Source organism: Phocoena phocoena, chromosome 19 (assembly GCF_963924675.1).
Source record: "Phocoena phocoena chromosome 19, mPhoPho1.1, whole genome shotgun sequence".
Classification (NCBI taxonomy): Eukaryota; Metazoa; Chordata; class Mammalia; order Artiodactyla; family Phocoenidae; genus Phocoena; species Phocoena phocoena.
In genome coordinates, this window is record NC_089237.1 from 7,572,265 (window position 1) to 7,594,945 (window position 22,681).

The following is a 22,681-nucleotide window of genomic DNA, read 5'->3' on the forward strand; positions in this document are numbered from 1 at the left end:
GGACACATCTGGGGAGAGAGCAATTTGGCGTCAGCCGTCAGAGGGCTGAGTTTGGGTTTGTCCTGCCAGCAGGTTAGCGAGTTCCTGGGTTGTTTGTTGGGTTTGCCGGTGCCGTTTCAAGATGGGGGCACAGAAGCGCCATGCCCGAGGGGGTCCGTCAGAGGCTGGGTCCCCTGGCACCAGAATGGCAGGTGCTAAGGAGAGTAGGAAACCTGCCCGGGCCTCCAGCAAGCCCTCCTAAGTGCCCTTCCGCTGCTCGGCCCTCGGTTGCAGAGCCAGACCCCGGGGGAAAGAGTTTCTCCCGGCTGGTCTTCTGGATTTAAAATGTTTTGGGGAAGAGTTGAGTTCCAGTTAAGGGTCCCAAGTTAAACAGAAAGCGGGGTGAGGGAGAGAGGACATTTTCCTGATCCTGGGGCAGGCTGGGTGTTCTAAGTAGTTGTCTCGTCACCTGGGATGTGCTTAACGTTTGTTTGCTTCTGGCTTTAAGAAGAGAAAATAAAACTGATGCATTCCTGAGTTTTCCGGTGTTTCTCTGCTCAGGGGGGGACACCAGGGACTTGCTGACGAGGGGGAGGTTGACAGCGGGCTGAAGACAGTTCCTGGCCTGAACTGAGAGGCCCTGAGCCGGTGGGGAGTGGGGGGTTGGGGGAGGGGGGGAGGGGGGGAGGGCATCATCCTCTGTGGCCTGCCCCCGTCGGGTCCTTCCTAGAGTCAGAGGAGCCACAGGCCTCCGAAAGCACCCCGTCCCCGGCAGGGCCAGCTGGGCGTGTCCACTCCCCAGGACCCAAGCAGTGCTGTCCCTCGTGCTCATGCCCCAGACGAATCGACTCTTACGTTCCCAGATGTGAACAAGACGCCGGGAGAATTCGTTTATTGGAAGCAGTGGGTTGAGGGAGGAGGGAGGAAAACAGAACTGCTGATCTCCATCCAGGTCAGGGGATGGACTGGGCACCAAAGTCAGGGGAGGGAGCCCGACACCGAGAGTCGGTCAGACAGAGGGAAGACCCAGCCCCTCGGATCGGGCTGCTCTGGGGCAGGGGTGCATGCGTCCTGCCCTCCCCCCTCACACACGCTCCCGTGACTGCTTTGGCCCCCGTCAGCGCAGGGAGCGCAGGCCGGTGCGGGAGGCCGAGCGGTAGCAGTGGTACCCCTCCAGTGAGGCTGGGAGGAGCAGCAGGCCACTCAGGGGGTCCTTCCGGCAGCGCCCCATGGCCTCCTTGTAGCTCAGCCGTTCCTTGGAGATGGGGTCTGTCAAATCCTTCTCGTAGCTGGCCTCGTCCTGCAGGAGCTGGGCCAGCTCTTCACTGATCATGCCGGAGAGCATGGCCTGCGCGATGGGGATGCGGCCCGTCCTCTTGGGGTCGATGAGCCCTCCGGTCAGGTGCTGCACCCGCAGGTGCGGGAGCATGCTCTCCTGGGGCATCCAGCCCTTCTGAATGGCCTCGCTCACCGACAGCCTCTTCTTGGTGACGGGGTCCTCGATGCCGGTGAAGCCCTTCTGGGCATTGAGCAGCCTCTGCAAGGAGCTGTTCTCGATCAGCCCCCTCTCCACAGCCTTGTGCACGGAGTAGCGCTCCCGGCTGAGGAGGTCCACGATGCCCCCCGTGGCTGCCTGCGCCTCCAGCAGCTTCTGCCCGGTAATGGGGTCCAGCATGTTCTTGGCCACGGCTGTCTTGATGGTGACCTTGTTGTCCGTGGTTGTGTCGTAGACGCCGGCGATGGGGAAGTTGTCCTCGCTGAGCCCGAGAGAGAAGCCGGGAGAGAAGAATCTGGTGCTCTGGGGGGCCGGGGAGGCCAGTGGGGACTTGGAGATGATGGTGCCGATGGAGAGCGGGGAGCAGGGCTTGGTCTCCCCGGCCACGAGCAGGGCGAACTCGCTGACGGGCAGGTGGCCGTCCGTGTAGAGACGGTACTCCTCCTTGGAGATGCGCCGGGAGCGCAGGGCGGCCTCGATGGAGTACTGCTTCCCGCTCTTGCGGTCCAGGAGCACAGACTCCTCCCCACGGGGACCCAAGGTGGTGACCTCCTCCCAGTCACACTCGAGCTCCTGCAGCTGGAGGTACTGGCCTCGGTCGATGATGCCCCTCTTGTAGGCCTCGTACGGGGACATGTCCTTCCCCGTCTCGGGCTCCAAGATGGAGATCTTGGTGGCGAGGTTGGTCTCTCGCGTCTGGGTCTCCTGGCTGAGCTCCTCCCGGCTCACCTTGGTGTGGAGGTCCCGGAGGGTCCTCTCCTTCTCGTAGATCTGGTCCTTCTCGCGGAGGATGGCCGTCTCGAGCCGCGAGAGCTCGCGGCCCCGCTGGGCTGCCCTCTGCCGCTCGCTCTCTGCCTTCCGGCCGAACAGCGTCGACTCCTCCTGCAGGCTCAGCACCTGCTGCTGCTTCTGCGTCTCCAGCTCCCGCAGCTTCTCCTGCAGCTGCCTGCACTCCTGGCTCTTCCGGTCCCGGGCCTCCTGGAGCTCGGCTTCCTCCTGCGACCAGGTCCTCCTCAGCGCCTCCGCCCGCTCTATCTGCTCCCGCAGGCGCCTCGCCGCCTCCTCCCGGCTCTGCCGGGTTGCGCGCTCCCTGTTGAGCATCTCCCACACCCAGGAACGCTCTCCCTCCAGGACCGGGTCCTTCTCCACTCTGATCACTTCCTTGTAGATGGTCTTCTCCTGCGCTTTGGTTTTCTGGAGCACGTCGATCTGCACCTGCAGCTTCTCGCACTCCCGACGCAACTCGGTCACCTGGGTCTTCTCCTGGTCCAGGTCCCGCCGCTGGCCTTCCACAGACTTCTCCAGGTCCGGGTCCTTCTCCAGCTGGACCACCTCCTCCATGATGACCTTCTCCTGCACCGCGGGAGGCCGCTTCTGCAGCTCCTGGACCCTCAGGGTCAGCTGCCGCAGCTCCGTCTCCACGGCCAGCTTCTTGCCGCCGTCCTCCCGGGAGCTGAGCAGGCCCTCGTCCTCCTGCACGGCGGCCCGCAGCTGCTGCACCTCCCGCTCCAGCTGCCGCCGCCGGCCCACCTCCTCATCGAGGCTCCGGCTCAGCCGGCTGTGCTCCTCGCGGCGCTTCGGGTCCCTCCGGGTGACCACCACCTCCTGCACCACCACCTTCTCCTCGGGCCGCCTCCGCTCCAGCAGCAGGTACTTGTTCTGCAGCTCAGAGACCGTGTCCTCGGCCGTCCGTCGCTTCTGGGCCGCCTCCCGCAGCTCCTGGCGCAGCCGCTGGGCCTCCTGCTCCAGGACCGGGTCCTTCTCATGGCGCACCACCTCCTTGTTCACCGTCTTGGTCTCCACCTTGGAGCGCTCCCGTCTCCACTCGTCGCGCTCCCCCTGCAGCCGGATGAGCTGCTCCTGGGCCCGCCCGCTGCCGTTGACCAGCTCGTTGAGCTGGGCCTTCAGGTGGTCCATCTCCCGCAGCACCTCCGGACTCCTCTCGTGCCTCACCACCTCCTGCGTCACCTGCTTGTACTCCACCACGGGCTTCTGCGCCCGCAGGACCGCCAGCTCGGGCAGCAGCCGCCCCGCCGCCTCCTCCACGCTGCCCCTCCTGCGGGCAGTCTCCTGCAGCTGGGCCCTGAGCCGCGCCATCTCCTGCTCCGTCTCCGGATCCACCTGGAAGATCTCGTGGACACGCTCCTGCAGATCCACCCTGGGCTTCTGCTTCTCCTCCGCGCTGTGCTTGCCGCGCAGCTCCTGCAGCTCCCTGGCCAGCGCCTCGTTCTCCCGCCTCTCCGCCTCCAGGCAGCTCCTCAGCCTGGACGCCTCTTGGAGGCGGCCTGGGTCCGGCTCCACCCTCTTCACCTCCTTCACGATCACCTTCGGCTGCACGGCGCGGATCGCCTGCTCCAGCTCCGCGATGCGAGCCTGCAGCCCGGCCACGGCTGCCTCCGCCCCCTTCCTCTGCACCGCGTCCTCCTGCACCTGCAGCCTCAGGGCCTGGGCTGCCTTGACCATTTCCGGGTCCTTCTCCACCTTGACCACTTCCTTCAGCACGACCTTCTCCTTCACGCTCACCTCCTTCTGCTCAAGGGCCAGCAGCTCCGTCTTCAGCGCCTCCAGTTGGGCCAAGACGGCGGAGTTCTCCCCCCGCAGGAGCTGGATCTCGCTGCTGAGCTGGGCCGCCTGGCTGTCCAGGCCAGGGTCCCTCTCGATCTGGGTGACCTCCTTGGTCAGCAGGTGAGGCTGCGTGGCCTTCCTCTGGTTCTCTAGCTGCACGACCTTCTGGGCCGCCGCCTCCAGATCTGCCTGCAGGCCAGCCCGCTTCTTGCCCTCGTCCTCCACCTGGGACTTCACCCTGGACAGGTTGCTCTCCAGCTGGGGGTCCCGGAAGAACTCCACCACTTCCTTCTCCTCCAGTTTCTCCAAGGGCCGCTGGGTCTTCAGTTGCAGCAGCTGGTTCCTCTGCTCCTCTAGCTCGCGCTGCACCTGGGCCACCCGCTTCCTCTCCTCCTCCAGCTGGGACTTCAGGGCCTCTGACTCCCTCCGGGTTCGGGCTGGGCTCTCGGACCCCTGTCGTGCATCACGGGTCACCTGGATGTCTTCACTGAGCTCCTTCTGCAGGGTGAGAGGAAGAGGGGGGCGTCCTGGGGTGAGGGGAGGAAAGGGATAAGCCCACCACACCCTCCTGAGATCAGGACCCTCCCCTGCTTCCTGAGACTTCCTAGTAGGTCCTGGGAGGTGGAACTGAAGACCTGGGATGCTTGGAGGCAGGATTTTGAGAGGCTCCATCAATGCCCAGGATGTTAGGATTTAAGGCAGCGTTCAGGCCGCGTTTGCACTAGAACGTGCAAATAGGAAGGTCCTCCCTTCCTCAACTTTCCCCCTTCCACTTCCACCCAGGCTCCCAGAAATGGGCCTGCACTCCTCTGGGGGACCCTGGAGTACACCTCTGGGTGGGAAGAAGCTGGCCAGTCCTTTGGCCAGTCACCAAGAGTCATGGAGAGCACCTGGCTCCTGGTCTCTCAGGGATGGAGACCTAGGTGGCCTCTCGCCCACTGGGGCTGGATCCTAGGCTGAAGACTTCGTGGGGATTCTCTCCCGTCCCCACCGGAGCACTGCCCAGTGGCGAAGCTGCGACCGCACTGAATGACATCTTCTGGTACTAACTCTGACATGGTCACCAGCCTGTAAGAGCTGCTGGGGGAGGAAGGAAGCAGCACCTCCCTCAGGCTGCTGAGCTGTCCCGGGGCTGCAGGCTGCAGTGGGGGGAGGAAGGGGCGTCTGCCAGGTCAGCCACCGGGCCAGGCTGCCTAGTGCGGGAGCGGATGGGCCTCACCCCCATACCTTCTCCAGAATCTTTCCGGCAAACTCCAGCTGGTGCAGTTGCTGCTGGCACACGGCTGCGACCTCAGCGTAGGCCTTCATCAGATTCTTCTCCTGGAGAGGCCACAGGGAGGTGGGGGAGGGCGGTGTCAGCTCCCGCCTGAGAGGCCTCGGAGCCCGGCCGTGTTGAGGAATGAGGGATACAGAGCCCGGGCTCACCTGGGCCTGGATGCTCTCCTGCAGGGGAGCCACTCGGGGTCTCTTGGGGGCCGACCCCGCCTGGGTAGGCTCCAGGGAGCAGCGGTAGGTGTCTGCCTGCAGCTCATAGTCCTGAGCAGGGGGGAAAGGACAACAGGCTGGCCGTCAGTGGGGGAGGTGGGGGGAGGGGGAGGAGGGGACTGTCGGAGGGAGGGAGGGAGGGAGGGAGGGAGGCAGGGAGGCAGGGAGGCAGGGAGGGAGGCAGGGAGGGTGGGTGGGTGGGAGATAAAATGGACAAGCTGAAGTAACTGCTTACCTGGAGGGCCGCCTGCAGTTGCTGGGAGAGGCGGGATGCCATGGCCCTGTCCTGCTCTCGGCTCTGGATCTCCTGCAGCAGCCTCTGCCGAGGCAGAAGGGAAATTCAGGAAACACCACTCTCCTGGACTTTCCTCCAGCAGGGAGCCTCCAGGGCCTCAGGCAGCCAGCACCGCCCAGAGGCGGGAAGGGCTCTGCGGGAAACCGCCTTTTCCCGGTGTGCTCCACCGTGGCCTCTGCTCAGGACATTTCACCCCTCCACACACACACCTGGCCATGCTATTTATTCCTCAGGCCTCAGCCTGGGTGTCAGTTCCTTCCAGACTGCTTGCCCCGACCCCCATGCATGTCCCGCAATGGACTCCCACAGCGCTCTGGCTTCTCCACCAAAGCACTTAGCAGTGGGCCTGGATGCACCGGCCTGGGATGCACCGGCCTCCGCCTCAGACTGTGGGCTGCCCGAGGGCCGGGCTGTGCCCCCGCCCCTGGTTCATTACCAGCATGTAATAGGGGCTTGGCAAGTATGAGGAAGAGGATGCAGTAGGAGTTGGAACCCTCAGGAGCATAAGGCCTGCTGTCCACCTTGGACCAGACAGAGAAGGGCTGTCTGTTTCTGTGGGCAAATTGGAGCATTTGGGGTGGGGGTGTGACACAAGGCCTCTGAGGTCTGAGCTTTGAGGTCATTAAAACACTGGCCACTAGAGGGCCACATGCACACAGGCAGCTCTCCCTGCTGGGGAGGTGGCCCGGGAAAGGGATGTGGCTTGAGGGCCCAGCTCTGGGTACCGGCCGCCAGCTCGCCTGCAGCCCCAGATCCTCACCTTCTGCACTTGCAGCTTGTAGGCAATCTGGCTGGGCCCGTCTCTGGACCGCATCTCGTTGCGGGGCAGGTGCTCCAGCCAGGAGTTCAGGTTGTCCCTGCAGTTCTTGAACCGCTGGTAGGTGAGGCCAGCGTCCTGCACCATCTTCTCCCTGCAGGAGGACGAGGCCCAGAGCAGAGGTGAGAGCTGCCCTCAGGGGACAGGTGAGGGGTGCACGGAGGAGGCTGGTGGGTGCCTCCCTCCCTGGGACAGGTCAGGAGGGCTGAGTGACCCACCATGCTGATCCCCTCACTCTGGCCCTGTGCTGGAGCTGGACATTCAGAGATGGACCACACTCTCTGCCAGGTACCACCTGGGAGGTTGGTGCCATTATTATCCCTTTTTTCTTCCTTTTTTAATTTATATGGATGCGCCAGGTCTTAGTTGTGGCACATGGGATCTTTGTTGCTGTATGCGGGATCTTTAGTTTCGGCATGTGGGATCTAGTTCCCCGACCAGGGATCAAACCCAGGCCCCCTGCATCGGGAGCGCGGAGTTTTAACCACTGGACTGCCAGGGAAGTCCTCCATCCCATTTTAGAGGTCAGGAAACTGAACCTCAGAGAGGTGAAGTCACCAGTCCAAGGTCACACAGCTCACCAGCCATGGCCACCGTGCACCGTGGGGCTGTGCCGTGAGCTGCGATGGCCCAGCACTCACCGCAGGTCGAGCTGGTCACCCACGGAGTGGTAGCGGTCCGTGAGGGCCCGCACCTGGCGCTGCTGGCGCGGCAGGTCTTGGCAGAACTCATGGAAATTACTGTGCAGCGTGCCGCACGTGCGCTCGGCGGCCTTCAGCTGGCGGTGCAGCCCCAGCACGCAGGCCTGCTGCTCCAGCAGCTCCCTCCGCCGGCGCTGGGGCATGAGGGGACACAGCGCGATGCACCCTTATGGTTCGGTCGTATGCCACGTCCACCCTCCACCTACCCTCAAATGCTTGGTCAGGCTGTGGCCCCCTTCTGCCAGGGGGCCACCCAGCCCCTCACCTGCAGCTCGCTGACCCTCTCCTGCAGCGCGCCTGGGCCTGCAGGGATGGGGGCCTCCTGCACCAGGGTGGACTCGAAGCCTCGGATGACCCTGTCCGCATCCCGGATCTGCCGCTCCAGACCCAGGGCAGCCTTGGCTCTGCCACAGAGGAGGCCAAGGGTCAGACACCCCCTTGGCCACACCCACATGGCCTCGCCCAGCGGCCCCCATCCCCAGAGCACTCACTTCTCCCTGTAGAGTGTGCAGAGAACCTGCACGTCACTGTACTTGTTCTTGACGTTGCTGAGGACCACGGGTAGGTGCAGGGCGGCGGGGCCCGCAGGCTGCCCTGACAGAAACGCCTCACACTCCTGCTGGGCTGCCGCCTTCTCTGCTCCCAGGCTCTGCAGCCGCTGGGCCATGCCCTGGGGTGGGGCGGGGCTCAGGATCTCTGCTCTGGGCAGGTGGCTTCCACCCAGCCCTCCTGCCATGTCAACCTAACTCTGCCCACGAGGCCCGAGAGTGTGGTACGGACGTGCTCAGGCTCAGTTCCCAGGTAGATGACCGTGGGCGGTTAACCTCTCTGACCCTCAGTCTCCTCATCTACAGAATGCTCGATGGGAGGTTGAGACGAGACCCTGTGAGTCAGGGGCTCTTGCCCACCTTGGTCTTCATGTCACTGTCCTGTTCGCAAAACCTTCAGCTCCCTGCCCCCTTGCCCCGGGTCAGGCAGCAAAGCCCTAGCTCCATCCACTTGGGGTTATTGCGTTGATTCTGTTACCAGTTATTCACTCATCTAGCCCATAAGCCACTGGTGCCGACTCCATGCCGTGCACTGCCTCCTTTCCAGGTAAACTGGACCCCCGACACCCCTGACGCTGTGACTTCAAAACCTAAGGACCTATTTGGAGACTGCCAGGTCCCAGCGCAGTGGTAACCAGGGCCTGGCGTGGGCAGAGGCACCGTTGAGGCCGTGTTACCACACAGTGCCTCCTTCTGCCACTCCTGCTTCCTCCCCCTGCCGCCCCAGGACCCCATCTGCAGCACCTTTCCCACCTCTGGAGCCCTCCCGCCCCCAGCCAGCGCTCTGAACCAGCTGAAATGCTACGGAGCACTGCAGAGTGAAAATAACAAGTTACACGATAACGTGAACGTGCTTCAACTTTTTAAAAACATATCCAAACGATATATTTGAGTAGAAACCGGTTTGGAAGGATACAATCCAAACTGCTGCCCCCCAGGTGGGGGGGAGGGGCAGCTTTCACTGTTAGCACTTCTGAGTCCTTTTGTGATCACGTTTATACTCCTGCAACCTCTCCAGGGAGGCTCCCTGCCAGCCACCCGGGAGAAACCACCCCTAAGATGCTCCAGGCTTCCTGCTGCTCTCAGGACTCTCGCCAGAACACCCCTCCAGCGTGGGGTACAGGGCCTTTACTCTGAGCCCTGTCCCTCTAGAACCTTCCTGGGCCTTGCTATCCTTCATCCTCAGGACACCCAGACGAGCTGGGTATTATTGTGCCTTTTTTCAGGGATGAGGAAGCCAAGGCCCAGCGAGGCTGAGTGAATTGCCCAAAGTCACAGAGCCAGTCAGTGGAGGAGCCAGGATGGGAACCAGCTTGCGTGAGTTATGGACTGTCCACTCCCTTCTTCCACCTCGGGGCCCCATGGCTGCTCCCACACTTGCCTCATCTTTACTTTGTGCACCCCCCCAGGGCCGGACCACTTCTTATCCCAGCTGCCCTGGTTCACCCACCTTGTGGCTTTGGATGCGGCCCTCCAGGTCCTCCAGTGGTGTGGTGTGGCTCAACGGGGCCCGGATCCAGGTCAGCACCTGCTTCTCTATCTGCCCCAGGTCCTCCTCCAGCCGGATCATCTGTGTCAGGAGCTTCTGGGCCTGTGGGTCAGCTGGGGCTGAGCTGGTTGGAGCTGGGGGAAGAGAGTGCCTGTGAGGGTCCAGGGCCTACCTCACGTCTGCCTGTCTGCTTGGTGGGCCCCTCCCTGAGTGCCTGCAGAGGGTCCTGTGTGGGGTAGGGCAGGAGGGCCATGGGCAGGGCCTAACTGAGGGAGGGACATCCCCAGGGGCTTGCCAACCCAGGAGATGGAATCCCCAGAGCAGAAATCCTTAATTCAGGGTCACCCCCTGCCCATGGCAGCCCTCACAGTGACCAGAGTCGAGTCTACTCCCTCTGTCCCAATAGTGCCTCCCCCTGTTCCCTGGCCAGCCCTCGGTACCCTTCTGGCTAGGCTGTAAGGGCTCCGCAGCACTGGCCTTCAGGCGGCTCTGGACTGTGGTCAGTTTCTGCTTCAGGGCCTGCAGCTCCGAGGCCAGCCTGGAACAAGGAGGAGATCAGAGAAGGACGTCCCTCCACTCTCTCCCCTTGGCGCCAGCAGTCACTGGTCCAGGCGAAGGCCGGGCAATGGCCTCAAACCACAGGGCCCGTTCTGGGCCCACAGCCTGCCTCCTGCCCCTGTGGATCCCCAGGCAGACTCACCTGGAGGCCCTGGCCACGGCTTCAGGGTCCGGAGCTGGGATGCAGAAGCAGGCGGCTGGGGCACGTTTGGTCTCGCCTGCCGGGACCTGGACCAGCCAGGTGTACGGATCAGTGTTGTCCATCAGCGTATACCGTTCGCCCTGCAGCAGCTGCACCTAGGAGGCAGGTGGGGAGGGGCTTATGCAGGCTCAGGGGCCAGGATGGAGAAGGGATCAAGGCCAAGGTGGGTAGAGGCTGGGGATGGGGACAGGTAGAGGAACAGAAACTGGGGCAGGGGTGCTGGGGTAGGGACAGGGACAAGCTAGAGGCAGGACAGGGCTTGGAGAGGGGTAGTGCTCGGGCAGGGGTGGGGCGGGGGGCAGGGGCAGTGGCAGGAGTGGGTAGGATGGGGAGGGGAGGGACTGGAGGGGGCAGGGGTGGGGTGGGCGGGGCCGGAGGAGCTGGGCAGGCAGAGACTGTACTTCTCCCGTGTTCCAGTCACAGATGCTGTCCACGTGCAGGGACTGCTGGGGTGGTTTCCTGCGCTGTGACAGAGGGGCCACCTCCCGGCTCCGCAGCTGCAGGTCCCCAACAGTCTTTTCGGCCACAGCCAGCTGCTTCTCCTCTGCCTGCAGGGACCCAGACAATGGGGGCTCAGGCCAGCCCCATACGTGCCCCCCAGGAGGGCCGGGGAGGGGTCTGGCCCTCATGAAGACAGGGTCTCTTTTTTTTTTTTAATTTATTACTATTAGTTTTTGCGGTATGTGTGCCTCTCACTGTTGTGGCCTCTCCCGTTGCGGAGCACAGGCTCCGGACGCGCAGGCTCAGCGGCCGTGGCTCACGGGCCCAGCCGCTCCGCGGCATGTGGGATCTTCCCAGACCGGGGCACGAACCCGCGTCCCCTGCATTGGCAGGCGGACTCTCAACCACTGCGCCACCAGGGAAGCCCAAGACAGGGTCTCTTAGTCAGCAAAGTAAAAGAAGCCCCTCCCAGGGCACCCAGGATCCTAGGGCCTGCTGGTTGGGGTGGGGTGGGGTAGGGGGCTGCCCAGCATCACCCAGGCCTGCAGAGTGGGAGCTGGAGGGGCCTCAGAGCTCTTCTGGGCAGCCCCTGTCACATTACCGATGAGGAAACTGAGTCCAGAGGTGGTAACAGACCAGGCCCCTCCTGCTGCAGCAGACCTCCTTCTCCTGCTCCCAAGGCTGGGGCTCCGGGCAGGACTACATACCCGGGAGGCCTGAGGCCCAGACACACAGGCAGGCCCCGTTCCCAGGAGTGGGTGCAGGGGCGGGGTGGGGCCATCTCACCTCCAGCTGCAGCAGCTCTGTTGGGGCGCCAGGTGGGCCCCCCGGGGCAGGGCTGTACTGGGTGTCCAGGCTGGAGTTGAGCTTTGCCAGGGTCTGGCTGACAGAGTCGGCCTCTTCCTGGAACTGAGGTCAGTGGGTGGTCAGGGGCAGAGCTGGGGCACCCGCTGCCCTAGGGCACCCCGCAAAGCAGCTAAATGCAAACCGCTTAAACCCAAACTGCCACTTGCTGTCGGTCTTTCTACCCAGGCAGTACAGTCTTTTTAACTAAAGTGCTCTGCAAATCAGGCATTTTGAGGTCACTGAATTTAATGTCTTTCAGTGTCGTAAAACACTTTGGTTTTCGTCCTTCCTGCACAGATGAAGGGCAGTGCCCCTCCCGCCTCACTCTAGCACCTGGAGTCCTGGCTGGGACGCCGGCTGCCCAGGGTGCCTCAGAGTAGAAGCTGGGAGTGTGCTTTAAAGAAACATCCTACAGTTGGGTGATATTACGGAATTCTCATCAGTGGGTGTGATAATGGTATTGTGGATATATAGAAAAATGCCTTTTAAAAAAAAGAAAAGGGAAGAAAAAAACCCTTGGCTTTTGTCTTTCTCAAAGTATAATAAACCATTTTAGCTGGAAATTATTAAAAAAGAAGTCCCTGTTGTATATATACATTTTAAATTTTTTTCTTTTTCTACCTGTAAGTCTATTATATCAATGTTTGTCAACCCTTGTTTCATTATTGTCCCTTCTAAGGAGTTTTTTAGACATTTTTTTCCTTACTTTCCCCATTGTCGCCATGAAATTTTAGTATTATAGATATGTTGTATATCCTTTACGTATGTATATCTGTGATTTATGCATAAAAAAAGGTTTTTTTTTTTTCACCCACGAGAACCAACTTTCATCCCCCAGGAGTGATATCACCCTGTTAAGAATGTATGTGTGACATTATTTTCCCCCTGGGAACTAGTCACAACAACACAGCTCTGTCTTTTTTATTCGTCCCCCTGCCCAGCCCTGTCCGCAGGCTCACCCGGCAGTAATCCTCCACGTGCTGCAGTTGGCTCTCCTGGCAGATGCACAGGTTCAGGAAGTTCTGCCACTCCAACTTCAGGGCCTCCTGGTGGGCCTGGGGGCAGCAGCACGGAGTCCTCGGACCGTGCCCCAGCCTGGTCCATCCACCCGCCCACCCACTCTGCTGGCCCTGCCCACTGTCCCCGACCCGGCCGGTGTCTCCCTCTCCGTCTTCCCAGCCTCCCTGGGAAGCTCCCCGAGTGAGGGAGTTAGGGTCCCCGAGGCAGCAGGGAGTGTGTGGGCCTTCGCACCCGGATGGGCCCCACGGCCGGGTGCCCGAGCTCCACCAGGCGCTCCCCGTCTCGCTCCAGCTGGTTCACGCACTGCTCCTGGCTCAGCAGCTCGTGCTGCCTGAAGTTCTGGGAGAGAGTCGGGGAGCGGGCGGTGAGGACGAGGATGTCCTCGTCCCCCCACCTCGCCCCCACTCGCGCACACTGACCTCGTACTCCCTCCGCACGCCCACGGGGTCTGCCATGAGGTCGCTCCAGTCCTGCCGCAGGATGCACTGCTGCTGCTGGGCCAGGGCGCTCAGCTGGTGCGCGCAGCCCTGCAGGTGCGTGTACAGGCTGCCTAGGCTCTGCCCTCGCCACGAGGCTGCCTTCTGTGCTCGGGCGAGAGGCAGGGAGAGAGAAGGGGTAGCAAGAGGCACCGTCACGCTGCGCCCCACTCCCAGCCTGCCCAGCCCGCCCAGCCAGCCAGCCCGCCCCTCCCCCCTGCTCACCAGGAGACCCTGGTATTGCCTCTGGATGCTGGCCGCGTCCTGCCTCGACCAAGGGAGAGAGAACGCAAGCGCAGTGAGAGATGGGGTGCAGGGGAGAATGTCCCCACGTCCTGGGCCTCCCGTGCCCCCTCCTCCATCCCTGGCCCTAGAGGGCCAGCCAGGCCTCACTCAGGATCGGATGGGAGAAAGGGAACTGGGGCTGGGGCCAAGCAGGGATGTGCGTCCAACAGCTCACCCACCGGTCCCGTGGGGCTCCGCAGCTGCTGCCCATAGGCCTCGATCTCCTTCTGCAGGATGTTGTGCTCGGCGACCTGCTGCTCCAGCTCCGCCATGCCCGGCCCGTACAGGCCCTCACAGACCTGCTTCTGCAGAAGGGCTGGCCGCTCAGCTCTGCTGCAGGGCCTGGGGCGGGAGCCCTCATGCACCTACCCTCCCCCTGGCCCCTGGCATCCCCATCGGCAGAGGTGGAGCTGGTCACTGGGGCAGAGGGTGGACAGGTGGGCGCCTGGGTGAATGGCTGCAGCTCACCCTGGGGCACATGCTATTCTCCAGTGGCCCTGGCCGAGGCCTCAGCATCGCATGACTGAGGACCCTGAATCTCACTGGTCCCCAGGACTCAGGGCTCAGCTTCTGAAAAGTCTCCACGCTCTGCCCTGTCTCCTGCCGGGACACCTCCAGCCTGGCTCCAGGAGCCTGTGCACACCCTGCCCTGTCCATGCTCTCCCCTGTCCCCTCGTTATCACAGCACCCCTTCTGTCGTGACATCAAAGCACAGTTCCTCACGTGATGCTCAGGGTGCCCGTGACCTGGTTCTGCCTACCTGCCCAGAAAACCCCACTTCCCATCGCACCCCAGGCTTCCTCCAGGTCTCTTCCTTTTCTCTGGAATGTCCTCTCCTCACCAACTCACCCCAACCCAATCAAGCCCTCCCACCTGCAGGAAGCCTTCCCTGACTGCACCGTCGCCTCTGCCCACTCCCTTCCCAGGTGGCTAGCTGCCTCCAGGTCCAAGCACACATCAGCCCCTGACGAAAGGCGGCTCTGGGTTGCCCTGTGATTGCTGCTGGGTGTGACTTCCAGCTCCTTGAGGCGTCTCCGACTTTGGGGATGGCTCCTGACCTGCTTCTGCTCCAGCACCCGTGCCCAATCGACCCCGGGCCCCACGTCAGGCGGCAGCACCATCCTCTCATACAGGGCGCGGTACTCGGAACACTCCTGGGCCACCCGCTCATGCAGCTGCTTGATGCTGCCAAGGAAGTGGCCAACGGTCGGAGCTGGGCCCGGGGCTCCCCCCGGACCCCCGGCGCCGCCCCCACCCCACTCACTCCTTCTCGATCTCCTCGGCCTGCAGGTGCTTGAGCCGCCGGGCCTTGTCCACGTCCAGGAAGAGGCTCTTCAGCAGCTCCTCGGCCTCCTTCAGGCTACAGCCCACCTCCCCCTGGTGCTGCAGGGCCTGGCCCTGCTCGCTGTGCTGCCGGTCCTGCAGCAGCAGATGGCATCCTCACTGCCCGCCGCTGCTGCCTGAGCCCCGCCCTGAGGGACTCTGGCCACACTGGCAGAGGGCAGGGCATGGGCACCTGCGGGGCGGACTCAGGACACAGGGGAGGCCTGGGCCCCTCAAGCCCCTTTGGCCCCCCAGGTTAGGAGCCCGACAGAGAAGGAGGGATAAGCCCTCTCTCCCACTGTGTTTGGAGAGTGGCCAGGGAAGGGCTGGACTGTCTGTCCACCTTCACCACGACAAGTGGGCACAGGAGGGACCGCCAGGCATGGCAATGGGCCTCCCACGTGCCCACGCCCTGTCACCTGCCCCCAGGCCTCACCTGCTGCAGCTTCTTCTGGGTCTCCAGGATGTCCCTCTCCACCTGGTCAGCTTTGGCCTGTATGCGAGAGATGAGCAGGGCCAGCTCCTTGGTGGCAGCTCTGATGGGTGGTGGGGACAGAGGGCAGCATGGTTGGAAAAGGTCCCTCTGTTTCCCTTGGGCAGAGGTCTGCCCACCTGGGTGGTGTCCCTTCCTCCACCTGCCCCATCCTGCCCTATAGCCGGGCTCACTGCCCTGGAGGGAGGAGTCCAAGACCTGGGGAGCTCTGGCCTCTCTGTAGGAAGCTCTGTGACATACCCAGTTCTGGGCGGGGAAGCGCTGCCTCCACAGGAGGGCTCAGAAAACGGGGGTCCCAGGTGTGCGCGGCACCGCGGAGCCAGCCCACCTCCCTGTCCTGGAAGTGTGTCCCCAACCCCGCCTAGCTCCCTGCCGCTCCTTCTGGATGGAGGGCAGGCAGCCCTCAGGGGAGTGAGTGAATCACTGGCTCAGCTCCTAATACCTGAGATGGAATGGCTGGATCTTGGGGAGGGGCAGTTGGGCTGGCTGGGGACAGGGGAGCAGCAGCATGTCTCCCAGCCCAACTTCCATTCACGCCAACCCTGTCTCCCCACCGCTGCCCTGGGCTCTTCCTGTACCCAGGCTAACAAGCTTCCAGAGGAGACACACAGCATCGGGGCAGGGGGAAGCCACGAGATTGCCAGGGCACCCCAACCCTTTCCAGATTTAGGGGTTCAGAGCCCAAACTGGGACCTGACTTGCCCCAGGCCACACAGCCAGGAGCAGAGTATGAGCCTGAACCGGGTTACCAGGGTCCTTTCCCAGCCTCTGTAGGGCACCTGCTGTGGAACTGAGCTCACTCTGGAGCCCAGAGGCTCGAGCAGACCTAATAAAAGGCAGAGTGGTCTAAGCCTCAGGAGCACAGCACCCTGTGAGGTCACAGTCCTGGGGAAGGTAAACCTTCACGAGCTGGGCCTTAAACCAGGGGGCACAGGATAAGCCTCCTCCAGGCGGAGGGGCGGTGACGCAGAGACACAGTCTGAAAGAACTCTGACAGACAGCCTGGTTTTTATCCTTCTCCACTACAGCTGTGTGGTCTTGGGCAAGTTACTTAATCTCTCTGTGCCTGAGGTTCCTCACCTGTAGAGTAAGGCTCTAGTAATATCTACCTCACCGTGTCATTGTGTTAAGAGAACTGATTCATCTGAAGTGCCCTGTGCAGAGTCAGCACCCAGTAAGTGTTCATTTTTATTCCTCTAGAATGTAGGCGCTTTGAAGGCAGGGAGGGACCTGTCGGTTCTGTTTACGATGGCATCCCCAGGGCCTACAACAGTCTTGGCACACAGTAGGTGCTCAATAAATATGTGTTGAACAAGCAGATTGCACAAGGGGAATGATGAGCCCTCTTGGGGCGGCTGCAGCCAGAGGACAGGGCCCTAGGGACCGAGCTGCCTGGGGGCCTACCTGGGGACGGGAGCTCTGGGTCCTGAGCCCTGGGAGGAGCACACTCCACCCTGGGCAGGGTCCAGGAGCCCCAGGGAGGACAGCTCACTCCAGTGAGTCTTAACTGCCGTCTTTCCCGTCTGCTGAGAAGCCCAGCCTCGGAGTCGTCACCCTGATCCCTACTGGGGTGATGGGCCTTTCATCTCCGCTCCCGCCTCCACACCCAGGACCCCGCGAGCCGCCACCTCCACCCTGCAGAGGGGACTGATGGCCAGTGAGTGGGAGAAGGCCGGCCAAGTCTGCAGACTGTGCGGCTCTGGAAAGCTGGGCTGGACCCTTCCGGGAGCTGGGGGAACTGAGAGAGGTTCTGAGGATGTCCGGGGCCCACGGGCCCCTCCGCCTTCCCTCCAGCACCCCCTCCACACACCCACAGGGTGAAGGAATCATCTCAACTCTAATAAAACTCTCAAGGCCCGAGGCGCGAGCCGGGTGGGGAGAGCTGCAGCCTGGAGGTGGGGGCAGCACAGCCCTGCCTCCGGGCACCCCACCTGCCACCTCTCGGCTTCTCCGGCCTCAGTCCTTCTGCCCACCCTGTGCTGTGCCCAGGTCCCAAGGGTCATCACAATCCAATCGGAGCCTTGAGGGCAGAGCCACGGACAGGGAGACAGTCCCCCAGCCTCCCAGCAGAGGAAGGCAGCTGCTCAGGTCCCCATCCAGCACGTCTGCAGAGCAGCCTTAACCCGTGGCCCTCAGGCACCCTGGAGAATGTGGGGAGCCCCAGGCCATCTCTGGTCTCCTGCCGGGGCTGGAGCTTGGCCTGGGCCGGTGAGAGAGAGTCCAGCCCCAGGCTCTCGGCCTCAGGACACCTAATGCCAGCACTGGGCTGGCCCCAGCTCTGGCCTGCTTCCCCCAGGTGGCTGGAGCACCTGGGTCTGGCACCACCCGGGCCCCTGCCCCCTCCCCCGGCCCCACTCACCGGTTGTGCTTGTTGGGGGACCCCTTGGGGGAGCCTTTGGCCAGGGAGGCCTTGGGGGATCCCTTCTCCTGGGAGCCTTTGCTCAGCCCCTTGAACATGGTCGTGAAGGAAGGTGCGGGTTCGGGCTGGGCTTGGCCGGTGATGGCAGGCGGGTGGCAGGCAGCAGGTGTGAGTCCTCGCTGGCTGCTCAGCTGGGCTCTGGCGAGGTGGGGCGGCCGGGCACTGGGCAGGCGGTTTTTGTGCGGCCTCTCCCTGCAGGTGAGGCAGGCCAGTGGCCGGGGCTGTGCGCATGCACCCACGCTTGCCCACACCCCGCTCACGCCTGCTCCTGCACAACCAGTTTGGGAGGAAAGGGCACAGCCCAGAGGGTGGGGCGCCTGAGCCTCCCCGACTCTCAGAGGAGGTTTGGACTTGTTACACTCACAGGCCCAGGGCCAGAGGGAGTCGGCAGAGATCGCACCCAGATGCGGAAATCGCGGGGCCCAGGAGGGACAGGGCTCCAGACAGACGTGCGCGCATATACACGAGCAGGCTCAGGGACCCGGGCGACCTCAGAGCTTGGGCTCCAGGTGAATGAACACCTCCAGCCAACACAGTGCTGTCAGGCACGCCCCTGCCCACGGCTCGCAGCCTGCCGGGGTTCGGGGGGGCTGCTCCCTGCCAGCTCAGGGTGGGTGGAGGCCCCGGGCTCTACGCACCACCAGGGCGTCCAGGTCTCTGTTCCACGTCCTCCACCGACATGATGGGGCAGCTAGGGGGCATTCACCCCTGGCAACTGGCACGAAGTACATTTTCAAAGTGGACACCATCCAGCCGGCTCCCCAGAGCACCAGCCCACAGTCCTGCAGCCCGCTTTTCCTGGCGGGCTGGTTATCCCATCTGCCCATGGCTCCGGGTCCAGATACGGTCAGATGCGCATTGCTGGGATCCTCGGAAGTTTCAGAACAGCGCCAGAGGGGCCGGGACTCCTCCTGGGCCCCTCCCCGCAAGGGCCCCCAGCACTAGCCTTCAGGGGCTGCTGAGCCCAGGGTCTGGAGGAGCCTCCTGGGAACCCACTGTTACTTGGGTTTCCTACCTGCCTCTCCTCTCTCCCGAGAAGTGGCCCCTGGTGGCTTTTCTGGAGTCAGATGGAGTGTCTAACAGCAGTGCCAGTTTACTGGTCTTTTCCTCACATTGAGGGCCAGGGAGGTCATCTTGGTAGCTGCCTTCTCCTGTGGTGGCCCCCAGGATCTTCAAGACAGGTGTGGGTTCCTCCATTTCCAGGCACTCATTTCACTGCCCCAGCTCAAGTCCCTTCTATAGATCTAGAGTCATTCCCTGGAACCATTACAGTTTCGGTGGAAGGAGGGTTTGAGGGGGAACAAAGGGGGAGGGATGCAGACAGGCTGGGTTTGGAGCACTGGGACATCCTGGCAGGCCCAGCTGAGGACAGAAAACAACCGGAGAAGAGGTAAGGGTCCCAGCCCACTAGGGAGATCAGGGACAGAGGTCTGAGACTGGCCACATGCTCCCTAGGGCAGAAAAGGCCCGAGTCCCTTTTGGCTGCATCTCATGAACAACCCATTGAATTTGGCCCTGGAGAAGGGACACGGGAGTCACCATCTATCCTGGAGGGGGTGGGGCTAACAGTGGGAGTGGCGGTGGGGAGGGCGGCAGGAGGCCTCGACGCAACAAGTAGCAACAGGGAAGTAGTGGTTTCCAGCTGTTCTTCTCCCAGGTGAGTGTGATAGTGAGATGGAGCCAGATAAGGAAGCCTGGCCCAGAGGCCACTCACCCTCTGCTCCAGCCCCTCTCTCCCTGTTACTCCTGGGTGACAATTTTCTTCTAACCACTAGCTGCATGCCTGTTCTCAGAAAGGAGCCCGTTTGTTGAAATGACTACCGGATTCAGCCACCAGCCCTAACGGCTGGCCTCTCATATCAAACCCAAGAGTCAGCTCATGTTCTTATCTTTGAGATTGGGCAAGTGATAGCAATATCCCAGGAGAGCCAAGACAGGAGACAGCAGCCCTCAGTCCACTGTCCTGTCTCCCCGAGAACTCCAGGCCTTTCTTGGGAGGGGGTGGTCATTGGAGGCGGGGGTCCCAGGGGGGAAAATGTCCAGACTCCAGCTCCAGGAATGGGAGCAGCCAGGGGAGGCCCCACTGGGCTGTGGCCCCCAGGTGGAGGGCAGGCAGTGAGACTGAGATCTGGGACGTTTGAGCTTTGCCTTCTGTCTGCAGAAGCCCCCCTGGAAATAAGTGAGTACCATAGGGGGCCCTCACCCGCCCCAGAAACGAACTGATTCACTGCAAGAAAAACAAGGGCTGAATCCCTGCCCTGTCTAAAGCCAAATCGAATCAGACCCCAGCTCCCAGACAGGGCTGACGTGCCATAGGCATGAACACCCAGGTCTCTGAGCTGGCTGTCATTGCAGGATGCTCCTATTCAGATAGCAGTAACCCCGGCCCCCCAAGACAAAAGCACAGGAGAAAGGATAGGGACAAAGAAAGATGCAGAGTTTTAAGTATCTGAGGAAAGGGGCTTCCCTGGTGGTGCAGTGGTTGAGGGTCCGCCTGCTGATGCAGGGGACACGGGTTCGTGCCCCGGTCCGGGAAGATCCCACACGCCGCGGAGCGGCTGGGCCCGTGAGCCATGGCCGCTGAGCCTGCGCGTCCGGAGCCTGTGCTCCGCAACGGTAGAGGCCACAACAGCGCGAGGCCCGCGTACCGCAAAAAAAAAAAAAAAAAAACTGAGGAAAAAAAAGTCGTTCATTTAGAAGGCCGGGATGGAATCACCAGCCTCTGTGGCCACCCGCGCTGTCCCAGCCCCCTGTCACTCTTGAGCACTTGAAACGTGGCTGGTTTGAATTGATGTGCTCTAAGTATAAAATTCACACCGGACTTCAAAGACTTAGCATGGAAAAAGGATGTAAAATACCTCAAGAATGTTTTATACTGACTACACGTCAAAATGATCTTTTGCGATATATTGTGTTAAATGAGATATATTTTAGAAAACGAACTCCACCTGCTGCTTTCTAAGTTTTTTTGGCTTGAGAACAGCAGAAGTTATTGCTTAGAGTCCTGAAGGCGGGAAGTCCGAGGTCTGAGCGCCAGCATGGCTGGGCGAGGGCCCTCTTCAGGGTCACGGATTCTCACGCTTTCCTCACGTGGTGGAATGGGTGTTGCTATTTTTATTTAACGTGGCTACTAGAAAATTTAAAATTACAGATAAGGCTTGCATTTTTGGCTCACAGTGTAATTCTATCAGACAGCTCTGACCCAGAAGCCAGACTGGGTGACCCGTTTCAGCCTTCCCAGGCCTTCTCCTTTTGAACCAGAAAGGAGTCCCAGGACCTGGCTTCTTGTCCTGTCCATGAGGCCTTGCCCTCGCCTGGACTTGCTACCCGCCCTGTGGATTGCGAGGTTTGAGATCCATGGATCCCCAACCTCCTTCCAGCACTGTGGCAGCTCATTCACATGCCCCAGCCTGGCGCTTCCAGGCACGTGATGTGGGCCACTCACAACTCATGGGGACTGAGCCCGGAGCAGAAGGGCTGATCAGAGCTGAAAGCAGTGTAGCTCCCGGCTCTGAGGCTGCCATGCACGCATGCAGCTAGGCAACAGGGTGGCAGCTTGGATAGTGTGCCGGGGCTTAAGTTACCCACTCTCTCCTCCAGCTCATGGGGTCCTGCAGGGAGGGGCATTCTCCTCCCCGCTGAAGCAGACGGCGGCAACTGCCTAGTTTGCCCTGGGAACTGTAACCTGTCAGGCTTCCATATGCCCCCTGATCAGGACAAGCTTTGCCATCTCAGGGAACTGCCCTCTGTCTGTACAAAAGCTCTGCTACCAGGCCCTTGGAGCCGAGCCAGCTGGTAACCTCTCTTGCCTTACACTTCCCTGGCCGGCTGAGGAGCCAGGTGCCTTCACCGGCTGGGTGGAGTGGACAAGGGCTGGTGGAGTGGGGACTTCGGGGATGGGCCTCCTTCTGTCCACAGGTGCTGGGGGAGGAAGGGGCTGTGGCCACAGGAATCCACTGGGCAGTTTGGAGGAGGCTCTCTTGGCTGCCAAGTCTGCCCAGCAAGCCGGATAAAAAGAAATACTGAAGGTTGGCCTGGAGACCGTGGCTTGCCCATCTAAGAACAGAGCGGGCAGAAAATGGGGGTGGCTATTCCTTCTGGGCCTTTTATAGAGAGAGTCTAAAGGAAGCAGCTCAAGCAAACCAACCACCCAGTCCTGCCCATATTGTGAGAATAGGGTTCCCCATACTAGGTGGCAAGAGAGAGAACACAGAGGGGACCTCAGGAGAGCCCAGGTCCCGAGTTGGCTGGGAGGGCAAGGCCAAGGATGTCTTGGCTATCTGTCCCTCCCTAGGAGTGGTTCTCTTTCCCTACCCTTGGGCAACAGTGGTTGGCCCAGTTCACCTGTGGGACCAGTGCTGGTACAGCCCACACCTCTGGGCCATAGCAGCAGCCTGCTGGCACAAGCCATGCCTGCATTCCAGAAGCCTGCAGCCCGCCCACTCTCACTCAGGCACTGTGGAGCCTCCAGGTCTCCCCAGGTTGCCCAATGGCTCTGGGCCTGTCACCTTGAAGACAACGGCTAGCCTTTAATAGCCAGGTCCGGGGACCTGCAGGCCTATTGTGGAGAAGTTCAGGTTTAATGGAGGTGGCTTAGCCATGTCCCTCACAAGGTCAACAGCCCAGCACAGCAGCTGGGAGAGTTGCATTGTCTGTACTGAAGCAGCAGGGGCCCAGCTGCACCAAACCCCGTTCAATGGTCTGTGGAAGAGATTGATAAAACAAACAAAAAAAGGAAAGAACGAGTAAGTCTTTATAGCTGAGGGGTAGGCCTTCCTAATCAGTCTTTGTTGCCAGGAAATTGGAAAGCACACAAGAGCAGTTCATTACACTCAGCCTGTTGTCCTAATGACACTGCTTAGACCTAGCAGGACTCGGCTCTGGGGAGGGAAGAGGAAAAAGACAGTGGGGCCTGCCAGGAGCAGGGAGGAGGCCGGCTGTAAGCGGAAGGCTCTCCTCACCTCTCAGCTGTGCTGGTCCCACCAGCTTGGCACAGCAGCCTGGACCCTGGGCTCAGGCTGCGTGGCTACAGCTAGGAGAAGGGACTGTTCTACGAGTTCAGTCCTACCTAGGCAGGGGCTCCCTCTGCAAGGCGCCAGGACAGGGCTCAGGTGTGAAGGTAGCCTGTAGGCAGCAGTGGAGGGAGAAGCATGGTGTTCTAATGCCAGCTCCATCCGTGGGGGAGCAAAGGGAAGGAAATTCATTTGTCAAGGGCCTATTGGTACTAAGCAAGACCTCTGCATG

At 61.5% G+C, this 22,681-nt stretch overlaps 1 protein-coding gene across 2 annotated transcripts; it reads right to left on the minus strand.

Annotated features, from left to right (window-relative positions):
* Positions 1-1,096: 1,096 nt before the first annotated feature.
* EVPL (envoplakin) lies at positions 1,097-17,475 on the minus strand. Of its 2 annotated transcripts, none has more exons than XM_065896694.1 (22): positions 17,378-17,475; positions 14,962-15,061; positions 14,467-14,621; positions 14,261-14,387; positions 13,382-13,507; positions 13,143-13,181; positions 12,861-13,022; positions 12,673-12,780; positions 12,381-12,476; positions 11,362-11,484; positions 10,536-10,682; positions 10,075-10,229; positions 9,815-9,912; positions 9,336-9,508; positions 7,829-8,007; positions 7,603-7,741; positions 7,278-7,471; positions 6,580-6,730; positions 5,760-5,843; positions 5,465-5,575; positions 5,267-5,359; positions 1,097-4,537 (listed from the first exon to the last, which is right to left on the minus strand). In XM_065896694.1, the coding sequence occupies exons 1-22, from the start codon at positions 17,473-17,475 to the stop codon at positions 1,097-1,099; spliced, it is 6,099 nt and encodes a 2,032-aa protein (XP_065752766.1). The 2 variants fall into 2 exon arrangements, with proteins under 2 accessions (XP_065752766.1, XP_065752765.1); XM_065896693.1 differs by having other exon boundaries at positions 9,336-9,525; positions 9,784-9,912.
* Positions 17,476-22,681: the final 5,206 nt, after the last annotated feature.

Coding starts and splice junctions, on each gene's coding strand:
- EVPL (XM_065896693.1), bottom strand. CDS start 17,475: ATGTTCAAGGGGCTGAGCAAAGGCTCCCAGGAGAAGGGATCCCCCAAG. Junction 8,008..9,335: donor GCCGCATCCAAAGCCACAAG/GTGGGTGAACCA, acceptor GCCCCACCCCAG/GGCATGGCCCAGCGGCTGCA. Junction 4,538..5,266: donor CCGGAAAGATTCTGGAGAAG/GTATGGGGGTGA, acceptor CTCACCCTGCAG/AAGGAGCTCAGTGAAGACAT.